Source organism: Culex quinquefasciatus, chromosome 3, assembly GCF_015732765.1.
Source record: "Culex quinquefasciatus strain JHB chromosome 3, VPISU_Cqui_1.0_pri_paternal, whole genome shotgun sequence".
NCBI lineage: Eukaryota > Metazoa > Arthropoda > Insecta > Diptera > Culicidae > Culex > Culex quinquefasciatus.
In genome coordinates this window covers 50643075-50667225 of record NC_051863.1, presented here as the reverse complement: position 1 = coordinate 50667225, position 24151 = coordinate 50643075, and the positions used below count along the sequence as shown (strand labels likewise).

General features: G+C 36.7%; 1 protein-coding gene across 4 annotated transcripts in view; it reads right to left on the bottom strand.

Annotated features, from left to right (window-relative positions):
* LOC6048847 (serine/threonine-protein kinase PAK 2) overlaps positions 1-23550 on the bottom strand; it is a 94512-nt gene extending 70962 nt beyond the window's left edge. For 2 of the 4 annotated variants that reach the window (XM_038261636.1, XM_038261638.1), the window contains exons 1-3: positions 22515-23550; positions 10491-11154; positions 7059-7213 (exon numbers count right to left, since the gene is read on the bottom strand). In XM_038261636.1, the coding sequence (XP_038117564.1) occupies positions 7059-7213; positions 10491-10605 (270 nt within the window). In that variant the 5' untranslated portion in view covers positions 10606-11154; positions 22515-23550. The remainder of the gene's footprint in view (positions 1-7058; positions 7214-10490; positions 11155-22514) is intronic. The other 2 variants (XM_038261637.1, XM_038261639.1) reach the window with 1 other exon arrangement.
* Positions 23551-24151: the final 601 nt, after the last annotated feature.

Sequence of the window (24151 nt, the reverse complement as noted above, 5' to 3'; positions counted from 1 at the left end):
AGGTTCAACGTTTCGACCCAGCAATTAGCCTTCCTCAAGGAACAATCAACTTCAATAAGCAACTTCAAAAAGTCTTTAACTGAACAAATGAAAAACAGCCGTTGACTACTTCCTATTACAAATTTCACCCATTAATACGTTAAGCGACTTTACGATCAAATTTTCGCTATTGTGTGAAAAGAGCCGCGACTGTCCACCATTTCGTCCACTGAATCGCTAAGCGCCTTGTTGGAAAATCACTTCCTAATTTGCCTGTCTGGTCGCCTTTGTACGGTGTGATTTAGCTGCGACAACCCGACCTGACGTCGGCTTGCAAAAATATGCCAAAAAAGACACTGGTTCAAATTAATTTCACCGTGGCACTACAAACTGGCCAAGTCGCGACAACCAGACCCCAGACGCCGGCGGGCGTCTTCAGTGGCGTCGCACAGTGGTGGAATCGTGAAGAAAGATTGGACAAAATTTTTCACTGAATCTTCTCAGTGCAGCAACAACAAAATGCAAAAAAAAATCTAACAACTCTAATTTTGACCACGTTAAACTCAAAATTTGACCACTATCCACAAAAGAGTAGAAAAAAGGTTCGCACAAGCCTGTACCAAAAACTAAATAATTATCACGTGCTTTTTGGCGTGATGACGGTTGGTTGGTTCCCTCTCTTTCTTCAAGTGTAGGAGGGGCAGGGATTGAAACAAAAGTAAAAGTTTTTCACGCACGCCGTTTGCGGAGCAGATAAAATGCCGACGCGTCGTCGTCACGGTGGTAGTTTGGCCATAATTTTTCTGGTAGCAAATTACGGATGTAAATCGAGTTTGAGTTATTATTTTTACAGTTTTGGCGCATTATTTAAGTGTGGTTATGGAGCGGGAGAGAATTTCGAAGTGGGATGAATATTAATTTTGTGCTAATTTTTCAGTTGTTCTTCAAGTCTAGTTATAATTCTCTCGTTTTGAATTCACCTAATGTTAACTTTAGGTGATTTAAATTATATTTAATCCACCTGAACGTTTTCAATGAATACAAAAAGCACGGAAAACAGACGGAAAACATTTTTAAAATCCTCATATCAACAAATAAGCGGTAAATTTAAATGGTCAGAGATTCCCAGTCTGATTTGTTTGAAAGAATGGAAAAACTCATAAGAATGTTATTGAAACAAAAATACATTATTTTGAAATAAGTTTATCATTAAACTTTTTGAAGGAATGCTTGAAAACATATTTTAAAAAAACCTCGCAAATACAATACAGAATAAAGACTTTTTCTCATGAGGCCATTGCAAGTTTTATTTCATGTTTTCATAATTCATAAATTATAAATTCATTGACATTTTGCCAATTTTTGATAGTAGCTTGACTGTAATGATGTCTAAAGCATTTTGTGATACTTTTTGTTTCGAAATTTCGAAAATAAAGCTTTAAAGTGATATTTAGTTTTTTGCTCACCCCTCGACCTTGTCCAGGAGGGACAAAAACTTTGTTTAAAACTTGTACCAGCCTAACACTTTTTGCTCATGTTTGAAAGAATGGAAAAATTATGAAAAAATATTTTTTCAACAAGATTTTTTTTTATTAATTTATATACAAAAAAAATAATTATTCAACAATTCTTAAAATTATTCAATCCTTAATCTTAGAAAACTTTTTGAACAACTGCACATTTTGGAACTCATAAACTGCCGTTCTACGCATAATTGTCCCATGTTCATAAAAGTGCAACTGAGAAAAACGCGATTGAAATTTTTCGATCGATTTCTGCGTTTCTACGCATAATTGTCCCGTGGGTTCCTATTCGCCCTATGTGTCCCTAATCGCCCCAGTTAGCAGTTTATCACCCTTATTTGTGATTCTCTTGCTATACAACAAATAAAAAAGACATAATGCTTCAAAAAACTAATGATTTCGTGATAGAAAATACTTGGTGGGACAATTATGCGTAGAAATTAAACGATGGGACAAACAGACTTGATGTGGATTTTAATGAGTTTCCGAACAAAGTATCAGATTTCATGTGTTTTTCTTAAAGTACACATCAAACTAAACTTAAAAATGTCATAAAGTCAAAATCGTCCAAAACTGACATGGGACAATTATGCGTAGAACGGCAGTAAAAGTGTCAAAAAAGACGATTATATGACGTTAATCACATTTAAACATTATTGAATCAAAACTGTTTTTATTTGTCTTATTTTCGACCATTTGTCCTTTTGACTTCTTGCCCATTAGACCCTCTGTTCACTTTCAACCTTTTGTCCTTTCAACCTTTTGTCCTTTCAACCTTATTTTTCTCAACCGCACGTTTTCCGCGCGCCTGATAGGGGAAACATACCCTTTCTAATCAAACACCTATCTTCGTCATATGGAGAGTTTGATGCTCGATTAAAGCTCCAAAAATACTATTTAGGCTATAAACTTACCAGCAACAGCACCGCCTCGAGTAAGCACGCAAATTTATGCCATTCACTGGCCAAAAAGATCAAATTTAATGCACCTTTGATCATAATTTCTATTTTGCGAGACCATTTCTAATCATTTTGGTGGCACACACATCCACACGCAAGATCAGAGGTTAACTGCTTAACGAAAGTCGCCATCAATATCTTTTCACTTGCGCTAACGATTTCAAAGCGCTTAAGATATAAAATTGCTTCCAACTACCGGCAACATGTTCTTTTGACCATTACTTAGTCACTCACTTGAAAATAATCCCGAAAAATGTAAATAATTAGTAAGCACCATCACAATAACTGAATTAATCCACCTATGTGGTTGGTGCCTTCCTCACTTTTTACCAACATTTGGTGATATGATGGGTTTGGAAAAAAAATCCGTCTATTTCTCAATAAAAAATACACAAATGTCACTTAGGCGATCATAACTTGAGACTGAGCGTTGCCAGATCTTCAATGTTTTGGACTCATGGGAGAGACTCCGGCTTCAAAAAAGTACATAAATATCACTTAAGTGGTCATATCTCGAGACAGGGTTGCAAGATCTTCAATGTTTTAGACTCATTGGAAAGGTTTTTTGACTACCTAACCAACGATGGGTCGGATGATGGATCCGGACATAGTTTACATGCATTTAAGTGAGATCCGGCTTCAAAAAAGTACATAAATATCACTAAAGTGGTCATAAATCGAGACAGGGTTGCCAGATCTTCAATGTTTTGAAATCATTGGAAAGGTCTTTTGATTACCTTACCAACGATGGGTTGGATGATGGATCCGGATATAGTTTATATGCATTTAAGTGAGATTCGGCATCAAAGTTCCAGCACCCGATTCGCAACTTTGACACTTTTTTATACGTAACTTTTGAACTACTTATCGGATCTTCAAACAATTCAATAGTGCAGTATGGGGCACCAAACCGGACCGAATGCAACTTGTTTGACTCAAATCGGATCAGGCAGTGCCGAGAAAACTTGGCAAGAATTTTGAGCACCAAGGGGAATACGCACACACATACACACACACACACACACAGACATTTGTTCAGTTTTCGATTCTGAGTCGATAGGTATACATGAATATAGGTCTACGAGCTGTTTTTCAAAAGTTTATTTTCCGAGCAGGATTATAGCCTTACCTCAGTGAGGAAGGCAAAACAAACGCGCTAAGTCTTCTGACGTTTCCATTTTGACTACCCATTCCAATCGAAGGCTGAAGAAAACCGAGCGAGGAGCGAAGGCAAATAAAGAACAAAGGGTGGCCACCAACACCACCAACATGCTGGTGCAGCGCCTGTTGGGGTGAGCAAGTGATGCCAGGAAACTTTCGCTATAAATGCTACTTTCGCGAGTGTTCGCTTAAAATTTCATCAATTTTGGCAGCACGAAGCAGACCCAAAAGAGCGCTGGAAGAAAAAAAGAACTAAGCTGAAAATAGAAAAATGGGCGTGGCCCAATGCGCTCGACTGATTAGAATGCATATTTGAAATATTTTTTTTAAATGCTTGTAAAAGGAAAAGCATAACTTTTAATAAAAGTGAAAGTAAACATAAATGTTCACAAAAAGTAGCTCTACTCGTTGTTGTACTTGGTTTTAGTAAATTTCAAGGAACAATCCAGATTATCCAGCATCATTCAAACACGACCGCTTATTAGGCTTAAAATGGGCATATTTCCCCTAGTTGAAGTGTTAAAATTACTTGTTCTAATTTCATTTAACATGAAAAATAAACAATACAAATAGCTTTTTATTTATTTTTTGCCTTCCTCCTGAGGAAAAACTATAAAATCACTCGCAAAATGAACTTTTTAATTTGACCTCCTAGACTCATTTTCACGTATATTATATGTCGACTCCGAATCAAGTTCTTTTTTGGTCAAAATAAACACTCGAAAAAATGAAAAGAGTAAATAAAGAAAAAAAACAAAATTCATTGTTTTATTTTTAAAAGAGTCAAGCAAAAATCATGAAATCAGTTTCGTGTCTGTTTCGAATTGGTGGTCAAAAATCATAAAATTTGAAAATGATTGTGCTGGTAAATGAACGTTGAAATTAATATTCGGATTTAAATATATGTTAAAATGTTTTTAACGTTTGCGAAAATTCTGATCTTATCATTAAAAATATTTCAAAATCGATCCAAAATATGAAATATGGAAAATTATTTTAGGCCTTTTCAATAGTTAAGTTTGAAAATTTTGACATTATTTTTATTTGAAAACATCAGAAAATGTCGCAAAGGTTTCGATTCGGACCAATAGTTTCCGAGATATCGCAAGTTGAAAATAACAGTCTAATTAGGCTGGTACAAATATATTTAAAAGTTTTTGTCACCCCCCCCCCCTTCAAAATTGGCCCGAAAAATCAGGGGGCAAAAAAAATATTTTTACAATAAACTTAAAAATTTCAATGAAAATTCAAGTGCAACCAGCTGAAATCAAATTAAAATACATTCTCCTGCGTTTACAATAATTTTTAGCATGTTTGGGTTTATTTAAAAATCTTAAGATTTTTTGAAAATTTTCGATGCAAAATCTTTTTTTTCGATAAAATTTTTGTTTTTGTCAGATCTTAGATTTTTTGAAAACTAATGATTGCAAAACAACTGAACTAGTGTAAAATGCATTTTAAAACACTTTTTTCATTTAAATGTGAAGACTATGGCTTGTTATTTAAATTTTTATATTTTTTTATTTTTTTGCCCCCCCCTTGATCTCGGCCAGGGCCGAGGGACAAAAACTTTTTTAAATATTTGCATCGGCCTTAGGTGTCCCATAACATAGAGAAATTCATTTTCATCGATTTGAATTCTTTGTGAGGCTGTATCTCAGAACCTAATGGTTCGATTTTATATGTTCCAAAGGGAAATTTTAAAAAGGACATTTATCTCCCTTTCAAAAATATTTTTTTCAAAGGTTCTTTTCAATCAAGAATTAAATTTTAAACTAAAAACCTAAAATAAATCGAAAATTCATACTTTAAATACTTTAAATAACTTAAAAACGGTACAATTTATATTAAAAAAATAATTTACATTTAATTTCGATTGCAAATTAGGTGTTGCCTTAAAAATATGTTTTATTTTTTTTGTATAGATTTTCGAAATTTTCAAAAAAATAAAAAATCTGGTTGCAAAAGCTGTGGTTGTTAAGGCAAAAAAAGTCAAATAAAAAATTGGATTGTTTTTCCGTGTATCATTTTTTTCTTAAATACCCTTATCGTAACCTACATCTTTGCCCCTTTTCACGATACAGAATTTACAGACCTATTCTGTATGACCAGCTCCCAATTTTGTATGGAGACTTGTACGGAAACACGAATTTTGCTAAATGACTTCTTTTGACATAGAAAATGTCTGGACAATGTTTCATCCAAATAAAAAAAAAAATAAAAAATAAGAGTCGACTTTCATTGCTACAAATGAAACATAATTCAATGTAATACTTTGTAATCAATTTATTGCGAACAACTTCGTACATCAGTTCGAAAATCCAATTAACACTAGCAAGGGTCAATCAAAACGGCGTCATCGCCCAAAGTTAACGACCATCAAAAACAAAGTTATTCTTCGGGCAACTCTGTTGGGCACAACTTTCGGTGGAAATACCCGATTGAATGTCGTGTCAGCGAAGCTGTTAAAATCAACTGTAGGAAACAAATAGTAACCTTGAAAAACTTTTTAATTGTAAGAAACTTCTAGAAAAGTGTCTACCAGTCTTGCTCACAAAGTTGCGTTTGAGTTCATTGATTAAGACCGTGCCAGAACAATGATTCGCTACCCTACAGGCCATAAAACTAGCATCACTCTGCCAATAAACGGACCGTTAAACTACGAGAGAGAGAGAGAAGCAATCGTGATAAATCAATCAGTCGGCATCCGAAGATTTGTACTGTAATTTCAACAACAGCAGAATAAAGCAACATTGAACCAGTCTAGACAGCGCGGGACGGAATTGTGAGCCAATTGAAGTCGAATTGAGCAGAGCAAGAAGAGCAGAAGAAACTGCAATCGGAAACGCGTGTTGACGGATTTATCAGATGTTGCCAAAAATAGTTGCTGAAGAAGAACAACAGCTTGTTGTTGAGGTATCGAGAGCGGGGAAAGGTTTATCGATTATTTACAAAAAAGGGCGAGGGAAATGCTCGAAAACGAAAAGGTTAAATCACTTCAGAAAAGACAATTATCTCATCAACGGAGAGCAGATTTCGAATTTTGGACACAGAGGCACATCAGAAGAAACAAAACATTTGCGGCACTTGGCATGAGAAAGTGAAAGTGCGAGTGCCGTTGAGGAGTGTTCAGAATCCAAAGCAAGTCGCGATAACGGGTGAATCGTGTGGGTTGGACGTCAACTTTACACTAAACACAGAAGACTAGTAGAAAGGGGGGTTCACCTAAGGACCTCTTGTATGTTCAGATCGATTTCGGGAGTTCCATTTTGTGTTGTGGGGGGAGCGGAATCCTAAGCGCAACTTACTCCGAGAAAACAAGAAGCCATAACACATGCGTAACTTAAACGTAACCAACGTAACGTAGAGAGATAGACAAAGAGAGCGGGCGTTACTTTGTTAGTAGTGAGCAAAACTTGAATTTGTTGAAACTTACCGTGAACTCGCCGGTGATGGCGTCGAAGCCCACGTGCACCGTGTGCTCGAAGTTCGTCGGGTACGAGATGTTCGGCTTCGAGTCGTTGTGGGACGCTTTGGAGACCTTGATCTTGTTCTTGAGCGTCTTTTTCTTGCGGTCCGCGTCATCCGGTTCTGTGAATGGTAGAACAGTGTTAGCATTTTTCGAAGACTTGAAAAATATCTTTGTTTTAAGGAATTGTGTATATTGCTTCTATATAGCCTGGGTTCGATCCCAGACGGTCCCGGTGGCATTTTTCGAGACGAGATTTGTCTGATCACGCCTTCCGTCGGACGGGAAGTAAATGTTGGCCCCGGACTAACCTAAAAAGGTTAGGTCGTTAGGCTCAGTCCAGGTGTAAGAGTCGTCTCCCTGGGTCCTATCTCGGTGGAGTCGCTGGTAGACAGTTGGACTAACAATCCAAAGGTCGTCAGTTCGAATCCCGGGGTGGATGGAAGCTAAGGTGTAAAAAGAGGTTTGCAATTGCCTCAACAATCAAACCTTCGAACACCTAGTTTCGAGTAGGAATCTCGCAATCGAGAACGCCAAGGCAATGCTGTAGAGCGAATAATTGGATTTTTGATTTGATTTGTATATTGCTTAAAAAAATGTGTAACTTTACATCTTGATATCTCTTTTTTCCATAAAATTACATTGACAATGTAGTAATATTCTACAATAATAGTTTTAACCACTAAACATATTTTTTTCAACTGTTTTCAACTGTTGCCCCCGGCCAGAGTCGAGGGACAAAAACTTTGAAAAACATTTGCATCGGCCTTATGTGAATGAAAGACACTCTTTGAAGAAATTAGAAAATTGATTGTTCCAAATAAAGTGTTCTTAAAAATAATTTTGTGAACCTTTTCAAGATTTCATGAATGCCACATTCAATGATGATTTGACACTGAAAATAAATTTATTTTTGAATCCATGATTTTAGTTATGGATAACATTAATCAATTTATGGAAAATATTTAAGATTTTTGTTTATTATTTTTTTATTGGCTTGTTAGACTTTCCTTAATTATATATAAACATTTTGTTTATTGGACCTTAAAAAAAATTTGATTAGACCCTTAAAATATTTTAATTTGGAATCGAATCCAGTTTTTGGTGTTAAAATAGTAGTTTTGATGTCTTATCGATTTCGTCGTATCTTTACACATTTTTGCACTTTCATTAGACAAAAAAGACGGCGTAAATTTACTTCGTTGTATGTGTAATTATACACTTTCTACAAAAATTAAAGTAAAATTATATCGAATATCATTTTTAACATTAATTTTTGGTGTATTAACAAGTTGCAAAATGATGGTGTTTTCAGCTCATTTCCGAAAATTCCGAATTACACTTTAGGGTGCGTTCTTTTATTACGTAACGCAGTTAAGGGGGGGGGGGAGGGGGTGCCGGCGTCTGTTACGAAATGTTACGAAAATTGGGAGAGGAGGTGTGATGAAAAATCTGTTATGTACGCAAAATTTTCATATGAGCATTCAAAAAAAATTTGCAAACAGACCTTGTGTTACGCGTTATAGCAGGGGGGGGGGGGCGGTAGGGGGTATCGCTCATTTGTTACGATTTGTTACGAAGGAGGGGGGGAGGTCAAAAACCCAAATTTAGCGTTACGTAATAAAAGAACGCTCCATTAAAAAACTATTTTTACGTGAAACGTTTGTTTTCCAAATAGTGTTGAAAAATATTACTTTTCGACACAAGTGCTGAAAACTTGAACTATCAGCACAGAAATGAGTGGTATAATGAACTTTCTAGCACTTTTATTTTCGGTAAAAATATGTAAGTCATTTTGTCTCTTTAGAATGACCCGAAAAGTATGTATTTTCGAAAGGATTTTTTTTTGTTATTTAACTTTATCATAAAAGCCGGATTTTTTTGTGACCACTTATATTTTACTGAAAAAATATCTTCATCATCATTGTTATAATTCCTGTATCTATTGTACCAACAAAACAATGCAAAGGATCAATTAGGGTTTGTAAATAATACAGCAAAAAACACAGTAAAAAAGTTTGAAGGTTGCAAAATTACCTCTTTTATGATGTAATTTTACCACAATTTATGAGGAATTAGACATTAGACATTTTTATTTGTCAATATCCCCAAATGTAATATTACAGTGACAGTGCAAACATGTCAAAATATTTTCCTACTCAATTTAAATTTAGGCATTTTTTTCACCTAGAAAAAAAAGTATTTCTACAACAAAAAGCACTAGATGTACAACCACATCTCTGTTGTACAACTGTTCATCAGGCACATCTACATTGAAAACTGTCAATTTTACGTTTAGTCGTACCGTCAACAGGGGTGAATCGGGATAGCTGTTCTAGCCACGATTTTGATATATGTTTTTAGATATTTTGGGTGGTTTAAGGTAAAAGGAGATTCAGAGCTACAAAATGTGGGCAGCCATGTCCTAATTTGAAACTTTTCAGTACTCTAAAAACTGCTGTCCCTGTTCAGACTGTACACAGCAAAAAATCCGATGGTAAAATCGCATGCAAAAGCATGCACATCACCTTCGTCAAAATAAACACTTAATATTACACACTGCATTTACAATTTTTGCAAACACAAAAAAAAGTTGCAACCGATGGGATTCAAACCCAGCACCAACAGTAAGGACTGGTGCCTTAGCCCACTCGGCCATCAGACCGATGTAAAGCTGAAAGGATAAACGCATATATGGCCTTTTCATTTCGATCAAGTAGGTTTCCCATACTGATGGGCTACATATTTCAGGGTGTAAAATTACATAAAGTTGCATAAAATAATGCAATATTTATTTTACACCCAGGCCTTTTACACGCAGCTGGATTACTACTTTTTTAGCTGTGTAGTCTCGATTTACCCCACTTGACGGTAAAATAAGTGTTAACATTGTCCGCAGAAAGGGTTGAGGTTTTCAAGGTCCAACGTTTTAATTTTGGACGGAAACTTACTTCCAGAATTGACCTTTTGTAAATCGCTGAAAATATTATTTTAAACACCTAAACTCTTTGTATCGCATTTTGTGATTTGAAAATATGTATTCATTTTTTTAAATATCATAATGATAAAACAAACCAAAAATGCCATCGTCTGCAATTGGAAAAAGAACATTCTGTAGGCTTCAACAAAGTTAGTTTAAGGGTTTCAGTAGAACTTTAAAATTTTATAATGAACTGGTTTAAATTTCTATGTTGCTCTATTTTTCAAATGTTTTTGTTCTTTCACCGAGCTAATTTGAACAAGTTTACATCGCCGAAATGGCAAGCTCAGGTCTTACAATACTCAATCGAAATCCATGGCGTGAAATGTTAAGTATCTCAATGCTCTGCTACGAGGCCGTTAACCTTTCATCGGAGACGATGAACCACTTAATAAAAAACCCAGGCCTAAACCTCTTACCTTTTGGCAGTGGCTTCATGTCGACCGGAGCGGCACTATCGATCCGATCGCCGCCCCCGCGGTTGCTGGTGAGCCGAACCGGTGGCGCCGGAGGTTTGTCTTCTTCGCTGGACATTTCTTCCGGCGGTTTTCGCTCTTCTCCGTGGTCGTCGTCGTCGTTATCGCCGGATTGGAGCTGGCTGCTTTTTCCGCCAAACACAGGGCGCCAAAAAAGGCCTCCGGAAAGGTTCGCGGCTGTGCTTTCACACGAAACGTGACCGAAAATAGCAATAATTACAATATGAAACAGACACACTTACACACACCCAAATAAATAAAGCAAAAAACGGAGAAAAACCGAAACAGCGCGTGATCTTCCTTCCGTTTTTGGGCGGTTTTCTTCCTCTCTGCTTCTTTCACTCTATTTTGCGATAAATATACAAGCACACAAACGCACCCAGACACACATTGAGCACACACTATACTGCAATATTGATTTCCTTTGCCTTTATTTTGCTTTTTTCGGGTAACCGATATAAATGACGAACAACAATGGAATCACCCCAATTTGGTGGAAAGAAACACGAGCAGAAGATTCACACGAAACGCGATTTTATTCACTTTTCACGATTCTTCGTAATTTTTTTCTCTCGAAGGTAATCCATGGGTTTGATGGCGAAATGATCTGAAATTAAAATGAGAAGAGAAAACATTGTTAGTTTTGGCTGATATATATTATAAACTACATAATGAAATTCAGATAGCTACATTTTTATTTCCAAATATACTGCATTAATAACATTTCTAGTGTTTTTTAAAAGGTCCTATGAGTTTTTGTCTCTCATATGTTTATAGGACCTATTAAAGAAAACTCTAGATTTCGCCATTGTTATCGTGCATTTTGGGCCAAATTTAGTTAAGAACGCCATTTTGTGCAGCTCAAAATTCCTCACCTTTTAACCTTCACAGATTCAAAATTCGATTTCAATCCTGAGATATTCAATAAAAACCGAAATCATGTCGGGCTTTATTGACACACCCTGAAAATTGAAGTATGTCAGTGCGACAATTGGCCAAAGGGATTTCAGGTCAGAACGCGTTTGGCACATGATCATGCTCAAGTACCGTAAACATTTGTAATTATAACTCGAGACTCCGGCAACTAAATTTAGCCAAACTTTAGAACGATGCATAATGAGCTCGCGTCATATTTCTGCAAATTTTGAGTTTTTTCGTGTTTTTGGTCTTAAGTTAAAAAAAAAATCTGGCCCTTCCGCGTTAAAACCCGTTCCTTGAATTGTATAATTCGGTTTTCGGAGAGTGATTGTTCCTGTTCTGGAATTCTGGATTTGTTCCTGAATCAAGACTCCGTTGTACTGGAGATGCATGAATTTGACGAAATTGTGGTTCCAGTTCGAGAAGATCTCCGGAAGATCAAGATTCTCTGCCCCCTCTCCATCGCAGTGCTTCGGATTGTAGGAATTCCATTGGCACCATCAAGAGAAAAATCAAGAAAGGGAGTCCAAATTTGCTTCTTTTCTCCCTGGAATTGAAAACTGGGATTGCATGTGTTGAACCTTTCCGGTGAGTTTGTTCCTTTTCTCATGTCATTTTATTTTGCTCAAAAACATAGTGCTTAAATTTTAATTGAAAAAAATGCAATGATCCTTAATTCAAATGAAAATAATTCTTAAATTCAAAATTTGTTGTTTTTTTTAATCTTCTTGTTGATTAAAATGAATAATGAACAAGTTCAAGTTACACCTTATTACAGAAAAATATGCCTTTTTTAAATTTCATAGATTTTCGAAATTGAAACATGACGTTTACACAATCAATATAGATTTGAGAATATTAGTGACAGTAGAGAAAATCATGATTACTTCGATTTTGTTTATATATGTATATATTTTTTAATATTAAAAATAAATATTAAAAATACACCGAGTAATTAATTCGGAAACTGTATGCTGCTTGATGAATTCATCAAATATTTAAGAATAAATTAAGGTATTGTAAATGTGTTTTATGTTTGATGATTTTTATGGTTTTTAAACAATTTCTGTTCAAAGTTTCTGATTATAAAACATTAAAATTTTTGCGATTCCTTTTTGTAAATACTTACTTTTCCTATCCATTTTTGTACTAATGAACGACTAAAAAAATCATCATTTTGCATAAATTATTGTATCCCTTTAGTATCTTATTATTTTATTAATTTTTGATGTTGATACTTGGGTATATCAGTCTATTCAATTAAGGAATTAAGTTTGCTGTTATATTTATTTTTTTATTTTTTTAACCGAATGTTGATTTCCTCTAAATGTTCATTCTCTATTATGTGCAAAACTATTTCTTCCTGCTTCATTTTATTTTATTTTTTGTTGTTTTTGATGCTGTTTCCTATCCATTTTAGCAACTCAACAAAACAAGTTTGCAGAAGTTTTTTTCGGTGCACTAAGTTTTAACAAGATTCGATGTTCAACAAAACATGAAGACTATTTCATTTGGTGAGAGCTTTCCATTTTAATACAGGCAACTCTTCATATATTCTAACATATTAACAACTCATTAAAGACCAACCACGCCAATCTTACTATATACGCGGTAGGGTGTTCCCTTGGTCGTTCGCTGTGAGTTGTGGATTGCCTGCTTCTCTAATGAAGGTTCGACTGAGGGGGCATGCTTATTAATTTCTCGTCGCTCCATACCCTCAGTGACGTGATGGGAGCAAGGGCGTCTATGCAAAGTGTCCCTACACCCGCTACAAATTTCCTGCGCTTGGGGAGGGAAGAGGGAAACCATTTAATTTTATGCGCCGGTATTCGTAGCATTAAAATTCGTGCAAAAAAACTTATGCACGTGGGTGTACAGATTACGGAGTAAAAGATGATCGAATTGTTCACCTAGCGCTCACATGTGTTTCGGGACCAAGTTGCCTGCGGGTATGGGGATCATACATACATACATACATACTTTAGAACGATGCATAATGGTCAATCAAACAAAACGTGTTTGTTATTGTTTACATTGTGTGCTCTATTTATTGTTTATTAAAGGCCAAATATTACAACGGCTTTTCCCGCAACGTCAAAAAGGGACGTGCGACAAGATAACACGACAACGTCGATTTATTGCCGTACGTTAAATAATACGACGTTTTGTGCGTGCGTTGGGTTTTTTTAATATTCGTTTATCTAAATTTTACGATTACGTCAATTTGCATTACTATGGCAATACATATTAGGAAGTATTTTTACATTTTTGAATTTGATGTCAGTAAATGCTTAGTTTCGGCAAGGTATGATAGATTTGGGCTCCATGAACATGCTCCAATCGACAGAATTGGATTTAATCTAAATTCGTGCCGATAAAGAAAATTGTAAATTTAGAGTGTAATTGATATTTAATCATCTTATGCAACCTTTTTAACCTTATGGCCCTTGAGGCCTTTAATGAAATATTGAATAAATAGGTGTCTTTATAAAAAATGAACATGAGATTGAATTTGCTCACTTGAAAAATATAACTAGAAACATTTCTTTGTTTTTATTGCTTCAACTTTTGTTATTTTAATATTATTGTTTAAATTTAAACTAAAACACATTTTCTGTTTGAATTCATTTTTTCTATTTAGAACTCAAAATTTTCAGATCGAATTATTTGATTGAAAAATGACGTCAGAAAAATAATAATTTCGTAGATATTTGAAACATGACAAAACTTGAATTGTTGCCCAAACCCAAACGGCGGTCGCATGATTGTGATGCATGGCGGCATGAAAGTATATCAGAATCTGCATGGAAACTGTCCTCATGCATTTTTTGCGATATTGGAGTATGACATTTTTGCCCGTTACCGACAATTATCGACATTACCAACGGCTTTTTGGTTGTATTTCACAAAAAAAAACCTTAACAGAACGAGGATTGAACCACCAACTTCTTGGTTATTGATCCGACACGCTACCACCGCCCCATGGACGCTTGATGAAATGTGAGTGAAAGAGCACCAACATATTCTTCTCTTTGGAGTGTTGCTCGGGGACGGGCCAGCATTATATGTGTTGGTGAGAACTGCAGATCGCTGAAATGTTTACACACAGGCAAAAATTATCTACGGGCTTGCTGCAAAAAATGTTATAAAATGTGACATTTTCTGCAGCAAATCCACTGTTGCAGATTTTGAATTTGCCATTTAGAATGAATTAAAATATTTTTTTACAATTTGTTGGATTAGGGGTAAAACAGGTTTTCGCCTACTTGATACAGCATTTGACGTATTGATCATAGGATAAATAACATCTATTTCTTTTTTCAAAAATATTTTATTTAATTATTTTTTAAATCTAAATTACAACTCCAATACTTCTAACTTACGTGAAATTGTCCGAAAATTCCGAATATGACTAAATTGAGACCAAAAAGTGCCGCTATGGCGGCCTACAGGGCAAAAACTAACGTTGTAAAATGTGTGCTCTAGAAAAATTTAAAAACAATGAGAAAAACTGCGATTGGCCAAAAAGATAATACCGTAGGCTTATAGTGCATGAAATTACCTATCTTTTGACCTATGGGAGTATGGGTGTTGGAGGCTGTTGCAAAAAGATATTAAGGTTTTAAAAAAATCCATTTTTAACAGTAATTTGCAAAAGCTATGAGAAAAAATCAAACCAATCCTGGATGTCTATGGCACATTTTGAAGTGCTTCAAAAGACCTTTCTAATGCACCTAGGAGAGTTGGAATTGATGAAGTTTAACGGAAATGCGAGCAATTTGAAGATTTTTTATGTTTTTTCGACCTCAAACTTCGAAGCCCGTTTTACCCCACTTCCCTTTGTCGTAGAGGGCTCATATTTGGCATGAGTTCATCTCATGTATAGACAAACAAACGCTGAAAGTTTCATCCAAATCGGAGCACCTCGATACGACCTCTAGAACAAACCGAGCAATATTTACAAATACTGCCTCTTAAGAACAACTTGTTTTTAATTTCCGAGTTAAAATTTTGCTAGGGATATCTACTACAAATTATAAGCCAAATCATCAGGTGAAAATAAAACCATTGCAAATATTTTTCAAATTTAAAAAATGTCTCAAAAAATAGAGCATGCCTTACTAATGATATAAACAACAGAGTTAAATGGACAGAACACTAAAAAGGGTGACCAAATGCAAATTTGGTTGGACCTTGGCCACATTGGACAAGAGAGTGTCATGTTCTTAAATTTGCAAAGCCCCTATCAAATTAAATAGTGCTACAAATTAGATGTAATGCTTGAGGAATTTTTGGAATCAAAGATCTGATTTGTCACAATTATTATATTCGAGAAACTCACATAGAACCTATAATTAAAATTAAGATACTGCTAATTCAATTTAGTACATCGTTTAAACTTATCAAATGACGAACCCAAGCTCTCCGTCATGCCCATCAGATGACTCATCGAGCAGTTCATCAGCCGGCGACGGCGATGTTGGGATTTATCTTTATCGATTTTTACGATTATGGCGAACTAAGTGTGCACGATTCCTGCAAAAAAAAACGAGAAAGATAGAGATGAGCACCATCAAACCAAGCTGACGATGGTACAAAATTCACTGAACCAGGTCATAGACATAAAACGTTTACCCCTTAATGTACCCCACTACACGGAGAAAAAAGAGTTCCCAAAATCGTGAACAAGTGTTCATGAAAATGGGAACCACGAACAAAGTGTTCAAATTTCATGGTACGTTTTTCAAAATCGTACCATGGGATTTGAACACTTTGTTCGAGGTTCCCATTTTCATGAACGCTTGTTCAAGATTTTGGGAACTCTTTTTTCTCCGTGTACAGTGAAACACGACTTTCGCAAACTCTTCTTCAAAAGTATTTTTTCTACGAACTTGGAAAGTGACGTAAACTTTTTGCATCCTGATTGACACCGTCCAGAAACAAGCGTCGAGCAAATCTATCAAAGTTACGTGTTTGGCGATTAAAGCTGCTGAAAACCATAACCAACAGCAATTATCAGAGCGTTGCCAAGTATGGAAATCTACGAAAGGTGATTTTGCACCTTTTTGGCCACGTGCCCGCGTGCTGATTTTTGTTATCTCCACAATTTTGTGCATTATCGAAACTCGTCACTTCTTTTTTTGTTTGTTTCTCCTTCCTTTCACTTGCAATCGGGTTGTCGTGCAGGAGTGGAAGGGTATTTTTGGACAAAACTGATAAGAGATGGGCAAAATATGAGTGATAGATTTTCACTTAAATTAAACCCTAAACAGTAAGGTAAGAAACAAGTTGCGGAAACAAGATTTTTCAGCACGAGTCGTCCATTTTTTTAACCAGGTTTACCGAGTTGGAATGTTGATTGTAATTTGCCGTCAAGTAGGTGTCAAACTCTACAACAGTATCAAAAAATATTACTTTTTGGTACAAATGCTGGAGAATTAAACTTTCCAGCACTCAAATGGACGCTGAAATGTACTACTATTTTTGGTGTTTTACATCAGAATTGATCCTCGAAATTCTGAACAGCTTTTTTCACATCAGATGTTTTTTTTTTAATTTTTTTGAATTTTTGAAAGTGGAAACATTTGTTGCCAAATCTGTTTTTGTGTAGAAAAAAAACAAGGAATGAAAACTAAATGCGTAATTCAGTTGATCAAATCGATGAGCGACCTAATTGCAAATAAATGATTCAGTTCAACATATTTACGAGCTTATTCAATCGCGTTTTCTAGTACTGCTTACATACAGGTAAAAACGTGACGTTTACTCACATCGTTATCATGTGTTTATTGACGTTCCGTTTAGTTCTTCCAGCGAGTGGGCTGTTTGGAAATGGATTTCCGTTCGATTTGAACCATCATCGGAGAAAGAAGGAATGGTACCGGTGACTAACTTGGTACTTCCGATTAAATGATGGATTGCCATTTTAGTCACTTTGATAGCCAAGTTGATAAATTTTTTTTGGAATGCTTGTGGTGACTGTGCCACAAAATTGTGTTTGTATACATTTTTTTCCAATCTTGTGTTGAGACATAATTAGCATTCCAAGAAAGTGTGGCAACCGTCACCGGGATCAAGCATTCTTCGTCAGCGTTAAAACAGCTTGACACCTAAGCCGTGGACAAAAAACTGTCATCGAGTCTCTTCTCCAGCAGCAGCAGCCAAAAGTGGGGAAGGCTGGCGTCACTAAACCGAGTCGGTGACCGTGTGTGGCAGAAGATTTGGCATGAAAACCGGCATCGACGACGCAAAGACGACGCGACGACTGCGGCAAGTCTGCTTTGCTCGGATGCGGGACCGGGTCGGGTAGGACGGGAAGAGATTGGTTAGAGATGGCACATAGAGCAAGATCATGGAGAAGGTTCCGAACAGGCGTAGCAGACGATACCGACGACGTGCGTTTGTGACTAATCGGTGGGGTGCCTCTATGGATTGGCTAGAGGGAGAAAAAAGGCGTAGAGTTTTAACAGCACTGAGCATCATGATTATTAAACAGAATAATTTCGTATTTGTTAAGTCCATACATAAACTGCAAATTCGGAAGCGTTTTATCCTATCGTGCTCATTTTTATCAAAAACAACCCTTTAAAGCGAGTTTTTCACCAGTGTGTCACAGCTCGTATTGCAAAATACATCGGCACTGGCAACAAACATTGGCCAATCTGCTTCCCTTGACAATCTGTAGTATCGAGGTGCTCCGATTTGGATGAAACTTTCAGCATTTGTTATATGAGATGAACTCATGCCAAATATACTAAAATAAGTGGTGTAAAACTCAATGCCCTTTTTACACCAGGTCCAAGAAACATAAAAAATCTTAAAAACATGAAAAATCTTAAAATTGCTCGCATTTTCGAAAAAAAATATCAATTTAAATTCTCTTAAATGAGCTATAGATATCCAAGATTTGACTTTTTCTCAAGGTTTTTGCAAATAACTGTTAAAAATTTACTTTACTGTATTCATTCAAAAAATTTCACGCTTTAAAAATGTTAGAATAACTTTGAAATTCTTATGTTAAAATTACAGAAAGTACTATTTTTAATATAATATTTTAAAATCAGCTAGAAATTGTCTTCACCAATTTCACCAATATTTTTCAAATTTCTTTGTTGTTTTAGATAGGTACCGAAAAGAACCAAAGCGAACATTTAGAGTGAAAAGTGTAAAACACACCTATCAAAAGCTCTGCAAAACAAGTTACTTAAAAAAAAGTGTTTGAAATTGAACACAGGGACCATTAAACAAATTCATCTTATTTCGTGAAAATTTCATAGGACTCGGGAAAAATCTTAATTGTTCTTTAAAGGTTAGATTTTTTGTTAGATAAAAAAGTGTAAATCTAGAGTTTTTTTTTTTAAAAAGGTCTTATAAACATATAAACACAATAGCTTATAGGACATTCTAAAACAAATGTAATCCTCTCCTTTCTTTTTGCAATTTTACCTTTAAAGTAAGTTGGTAGTTTGTAGAAAAAATGCTACAGGGAATGAAAATATGAATTAATTTAGAAAGTTTTCGAAGATTAGTTTATTAAAATACAATCTATGCTTCAAAATGCGACCTTTTGATGTTCATTTTTTATCTACTATTTATCTACGATTCTTATTTATCTAGTTATTCAGGGGTAATTTTGTTTAAATGTTTGTTTTCCTTTCTTCAATTGTTAATATCACGCTTTTCAACTAATTTACATGAGAAGTCTTTTTGGATGAAATATTTGTTGAGTTTTATTAAGTTAACCCTCTACAAACCAACTCCGCCTTTAGATGGGCTTCGATTCAAAAAATCGAAATAAATCCAATTTTCAACCAATTTTGATCTTTAAAAAGCATTACAAAGAAGAACTCTTAAAATTTTAAAAAAAATATGGGTTGGAAGTTTTACTTGTTTTATGTGACTTTTCCATTATTTTTAAAAATGTAATTTTTTAGGGGTCAACTTTGGCTGTGTTTTTTTTTTACTAACATTTGCTATATTTTAAGTAAAAAGAAGTATGCAGTAATTTTTCTAGTGTCCCAGACTATGCCTCTACGCAGTTTTTTTTTACATTTTAAATGATAATGGTTCCATTTTATAGCAGAAAATGTGAAAAACAAGCAAAAAATTGAAAAGTGATTGAAAAAATATGAAAAAATTAGATAGGCAAAATGTATCGTAAGAGGTGGTAGAATAGGCCAAATACTACCAAAAACAAACATAAACTAAACAAGATAAATGCAAATTAAAATACTAAAATTGAAACAAGAAAAACATAAAACAAGAGAAGTAAAGTTTTTTGTAGAACAAAAGTTGCTCAAAGTGACCTGGTTTGCTGTCATTTTTGACCTCCCGTTTATCTTTGAAATTTTCTTTAAAATGTGCAAAATTAGTTAAAATAAGAAAACTTTGTTACTCGGGTGCCAAACACTAACAGCGGAACTGGTGGAAGTGCATCGGAAGTTATTTTCGAGGAACATTGGAAATTCGACTTCCACGACTACGGAAGCATAAAAGGCAGGAACAACATTCGAAAAGTGACCTTTAACGAAGAGTTCCTGTGTGTCCAGTTCCAGTTCCTGTCACATAAGATCCAGGACGGCGTTGGGGGTGTTTTGGATGGCCTTGCCGACAACAGCGTCAATCAAGAATGACTGAAGTAGGTGTGGGTGATGTTCATCGTCTGGCCACTTCAGAGTCATGTGACGCTTGCCGTATATCGTGGGATACCATGTCCGCGGCCGGGAGTTCTGCTGATCAAACAGATTCAAAACAAGAATTCAAGAAAAACGAAGATTCGAGTGGAACATAACGAGCCGATTAGGATTGAGCCGTTTTAGAAGGATTCGTGTTTTTGGTGAGAGCTTTCCATTTTTAAATTTCAAATAACCCATACATCCACTCTAACATTCAAACATTTCACTGAAGACAACTACGCCAACCATATTATATACGCGGTAGGGTGTTCCCTTGGTCGTTCGCTGTGAGTTGTGGATTGCCTGCTTCTCTAATGAAGGTTCGACTGAGGGGGCATGCTTATTAATTTCTCGTCGCTCCATACCCTCAGTGACGTGATGGGAGCAAGGGCGTCTATGCAAAGTGTCCCTACACCCGCTACAAATTTCTGGCGCTTGGGGAGGGAAGAGGGAAACCATTTTGATATATGCGCCGGTATTTGTAGCACTAAAATTCGTGCAAAAAAACTTATGCACGTGGGTGTACAGATTACAGAGTAAAAGATGATCGAATTGTTCACCTAGCGCTCACATGTGTTCCAGGACCAAGTTGCCTGCGGGTATGGGGATCATACATACATACATACATACAACAAAAGTTGCTCAAAGTGACCTCCTGAACACGGGAAAAATAAAAATCATCGAAAAAAATTTGGGCAGTAGAGGGTTAAGCATCGATTTATGAAAATTGAGAAATTTCATGGAATTTGAGCGATTTCACGAAAATTAACGATTTTCAAGAATTTCACGCTGTATGCAAAATCGTGAAAATTCACATTCTCATGTTGTTTTAAGGAACATTCTTGAATAAACCAAGGTTGAATCTCTTAATTCCTTTTGTAATTCTACCTTCTACATAAATGGGTAATTTTGATTGAAAAATACAATAATTTAAAAATAAATATAGCCATATGCCTTAAACTTGTTAAACATAAAGTCAAAATTCATAGAAGTTTCCATTAAATTTCGCATAAGAATAATTCTATAATAAAACTCTATGAATTTCTGAATAGCACGATAAGTCCGAAGATATTTTTTTATTTATTCGACTGATTTTTTTTTGCTTTATTTAGATATTCATATCATAGAATATGTTGTGACAATTTTGTTTTACAGTTTTCCTTTAAATTTTTCAAATTGTTAAAATTAACTATCCCTATCATCAGGGTTAGGAGCTTACAAAACATTTAAAAACGTCTCATAGAGAAAATTCGGAAAAATAAGGATTCATTCCTTTCCCCCTTCACGAATCGTATCGAAAAATAGACTCGTATTCCTGATTAGGAACCAAAATCCAAGTTTGCAAAAATTGAAGAGGATGGTGAGTTGGAAGAGAATGAACCATATCTCTATAAAAAAACGACAACTCCCTTGATAACTCTTTCAAATCTCAAACATAAAAAAATATATTGTGTTCCCAACACATACAGATTTAGAGCCTTGGAGATGTTTTGTCGTTCAATGTCATTTCGGTTATGCCTTCGGCATAGCTACCTTGGTTTTTTTTAATAGAGTTTGCTCTAATCACAGGTTTATTTATTATACAGCTAATTTTCCTATGGTATTTTGCAGAACAGTGAGCCGATTGCTCTTAAAAATTATTATTTTCATTGGCCAGGCCTACTGCGTAAAGTTAACCGCAAAGACGATTCGTTGAACTTGGCTAAGATTGAGCACGTACTGAATCTTGAGGGGAGGATGCAACGTGGGTTTTTGTACCCTAAATTCAGCTGATCATCCGGACATCATCGACGTGACACTTCCCATGCCTGCTTCGATCCGCGTGTACATTAATGCACATTATTACTGTGCCCCTGCTCTAACTCTAGTCTCTAGAAGTATAAGACTACAACAGCAGATCACACGAGATCGCATGACATGGTCGGGGAGCGCGTTGGCGGTCGTCGTCGGGGAGCTAATCATTACCTCGAGTTCTGGGTCCTCCAGAACGACGCCGTTGGTTGCGGTCGACGACTGTGCTGTTGCTGCTGCACGACGATCATCATCGCTCGCGGCAAGCACTTAAGAGATTTATTTATATTTATAACTCGTGTTTTCTTTACACTATTTTCCACGTTTGCTCGCTGCTGGCGGTGTCTCTCTTTCTTGTGTGTTATTTCTTTTTTTAGAAGACAGAATGTCCCGCGATGGTGTGAAAACGACGTCGAAGACGACGTCCGAGGGGGACTGCCAATTCCAGTAGGAATTGCGGTAAAGGGACTTAGGGTTTGACAGCTGCACTGCTGTCCCGTTTTGGTCAATGATAAGCTACAGGCTTGTCTACGGGGGTCAGCATGTACCGCTATACGTGCAGACTGATGACTCAGACACTTACCGTTTTGGCGAACTGCTGTGTGTGCTCCCCAGTGTGACTCCTTGTTCTTTCTTCTTTTTATCCACAAGAACGGAGAACCGGAATGTGTTGAGTGTGTATCCACTACGGGCACACACGGTCAAGAAGAAGCAGAGTCGCAGCGGAGCAAAAATCAATCAAATAGGAATCTCTTTCTGGTTCTTCCTAGTGTGCGTGTACGGCTGGTTAATGACAGTCTTCTCCAGCCGAATGGATCGACTCTTCTGTTGGTTCCCACTGGATTGACTCGCGTATGATCCTGTGCTGATCTAGCTTGATTCAGATGCTGAACGTTCGCACCTTCGTACACCGTAGATCCAATTCATGAATCCGTCAAATTTTGGAATTATTACTCCCGTTCGCAATACGCCATGTATGCAATTTCTGTAACCCCTCACTAACACCAGCCCCGAACTTGGTGTTACTTTTTCTTCTTTCCCCCTTTGGTATTGTGTGCTGCATGCGTCTCACTCGTGCCTTTCCACTTCATTCAAGCTTCTGCCCCGTTCAGCAGGGATCATTCTAATTGAGGACTTCCCGAAGCTCTGTGTCCACCGTATTCCCCGCAGGGACTAACGCACGGACACGACACGCTGAACAAAACTCCCCAAAACCATGCAGAATCAAGCAGAAGAACACCACCGACTTCACATCGAAAAAAGCCATTCACGGGGCCCCCTTTCTAACACACAGGAGAAAATCTCCTCACCACTCACTTCTTCGCCCACCACCGTCCGTCACGTTCCGTTCCGTCGTCGCGCTGTCAACGAGCCATCGATCCGTCCGCGAGCTGGAGGTCACTGTATCCGCCGCACAAAACCCGACCGCGACAATTTGAGGATTCGCACCGTCGTTTCTTCCGTCACCTTCCGCAACAAAATCGGAACAGGACACTCGCGCGGCCCGAGATGGCGCTGCCGATTCTCCCTCAATGGTTGTGTCCGCTGGACGACCACACAGTAGACGATTCTTGGCTGTTCTATCCTTCTTGCATCGTCGTCGTCGGTACTACACTTTCATGCACAGCGATGCTGGTGTAGTGGTGTGTGCGGAGCTGTCAAACGGTGCTGCCCTCTTGACAGCTGGCTGCGGACGGGAACGGAACTACACGGGGAGGCAATCTAATTAGCGAAGGAAAGAGTAGTTATCGTTTTTGTGTCGCGAGCTGGCAACGCTGCGCCCTGAGGTGAAGTTGACGCATGCGGAGAGCTGTCAGAGCGGGTTGAATGTGTCTGTGGAGAGAGGGGTGATTCGTGGAGTGAATTGCGTGCTTTTGAATTGACTGTTTCGCGTCTAGGTGTCTGTGTTGGGTGGGGAATTTGGATGAATAACAGAGCGAATTGAAATAGCGAATTGGCACTGTACTAAATTGGAAACTGTTTCCGAGATACCTGGCACATGAGGAAAACATGTTTCAATATGTTTCCCTAGTTGAAGAAGTTATTGAACGTTGATATTTTAAAGTTGTACAATTTCAAAATGGCTTAACCTAACTTGTTTTCGCTCAAGGTTATGCATTATTGTAACCTTATTGAGGAGTTCATATGCCCAATAAGGAAGCTCGAATAAATTATGGAGTAAACAAATTATTAAAAAAAAATCCACACATCTATGCAAAT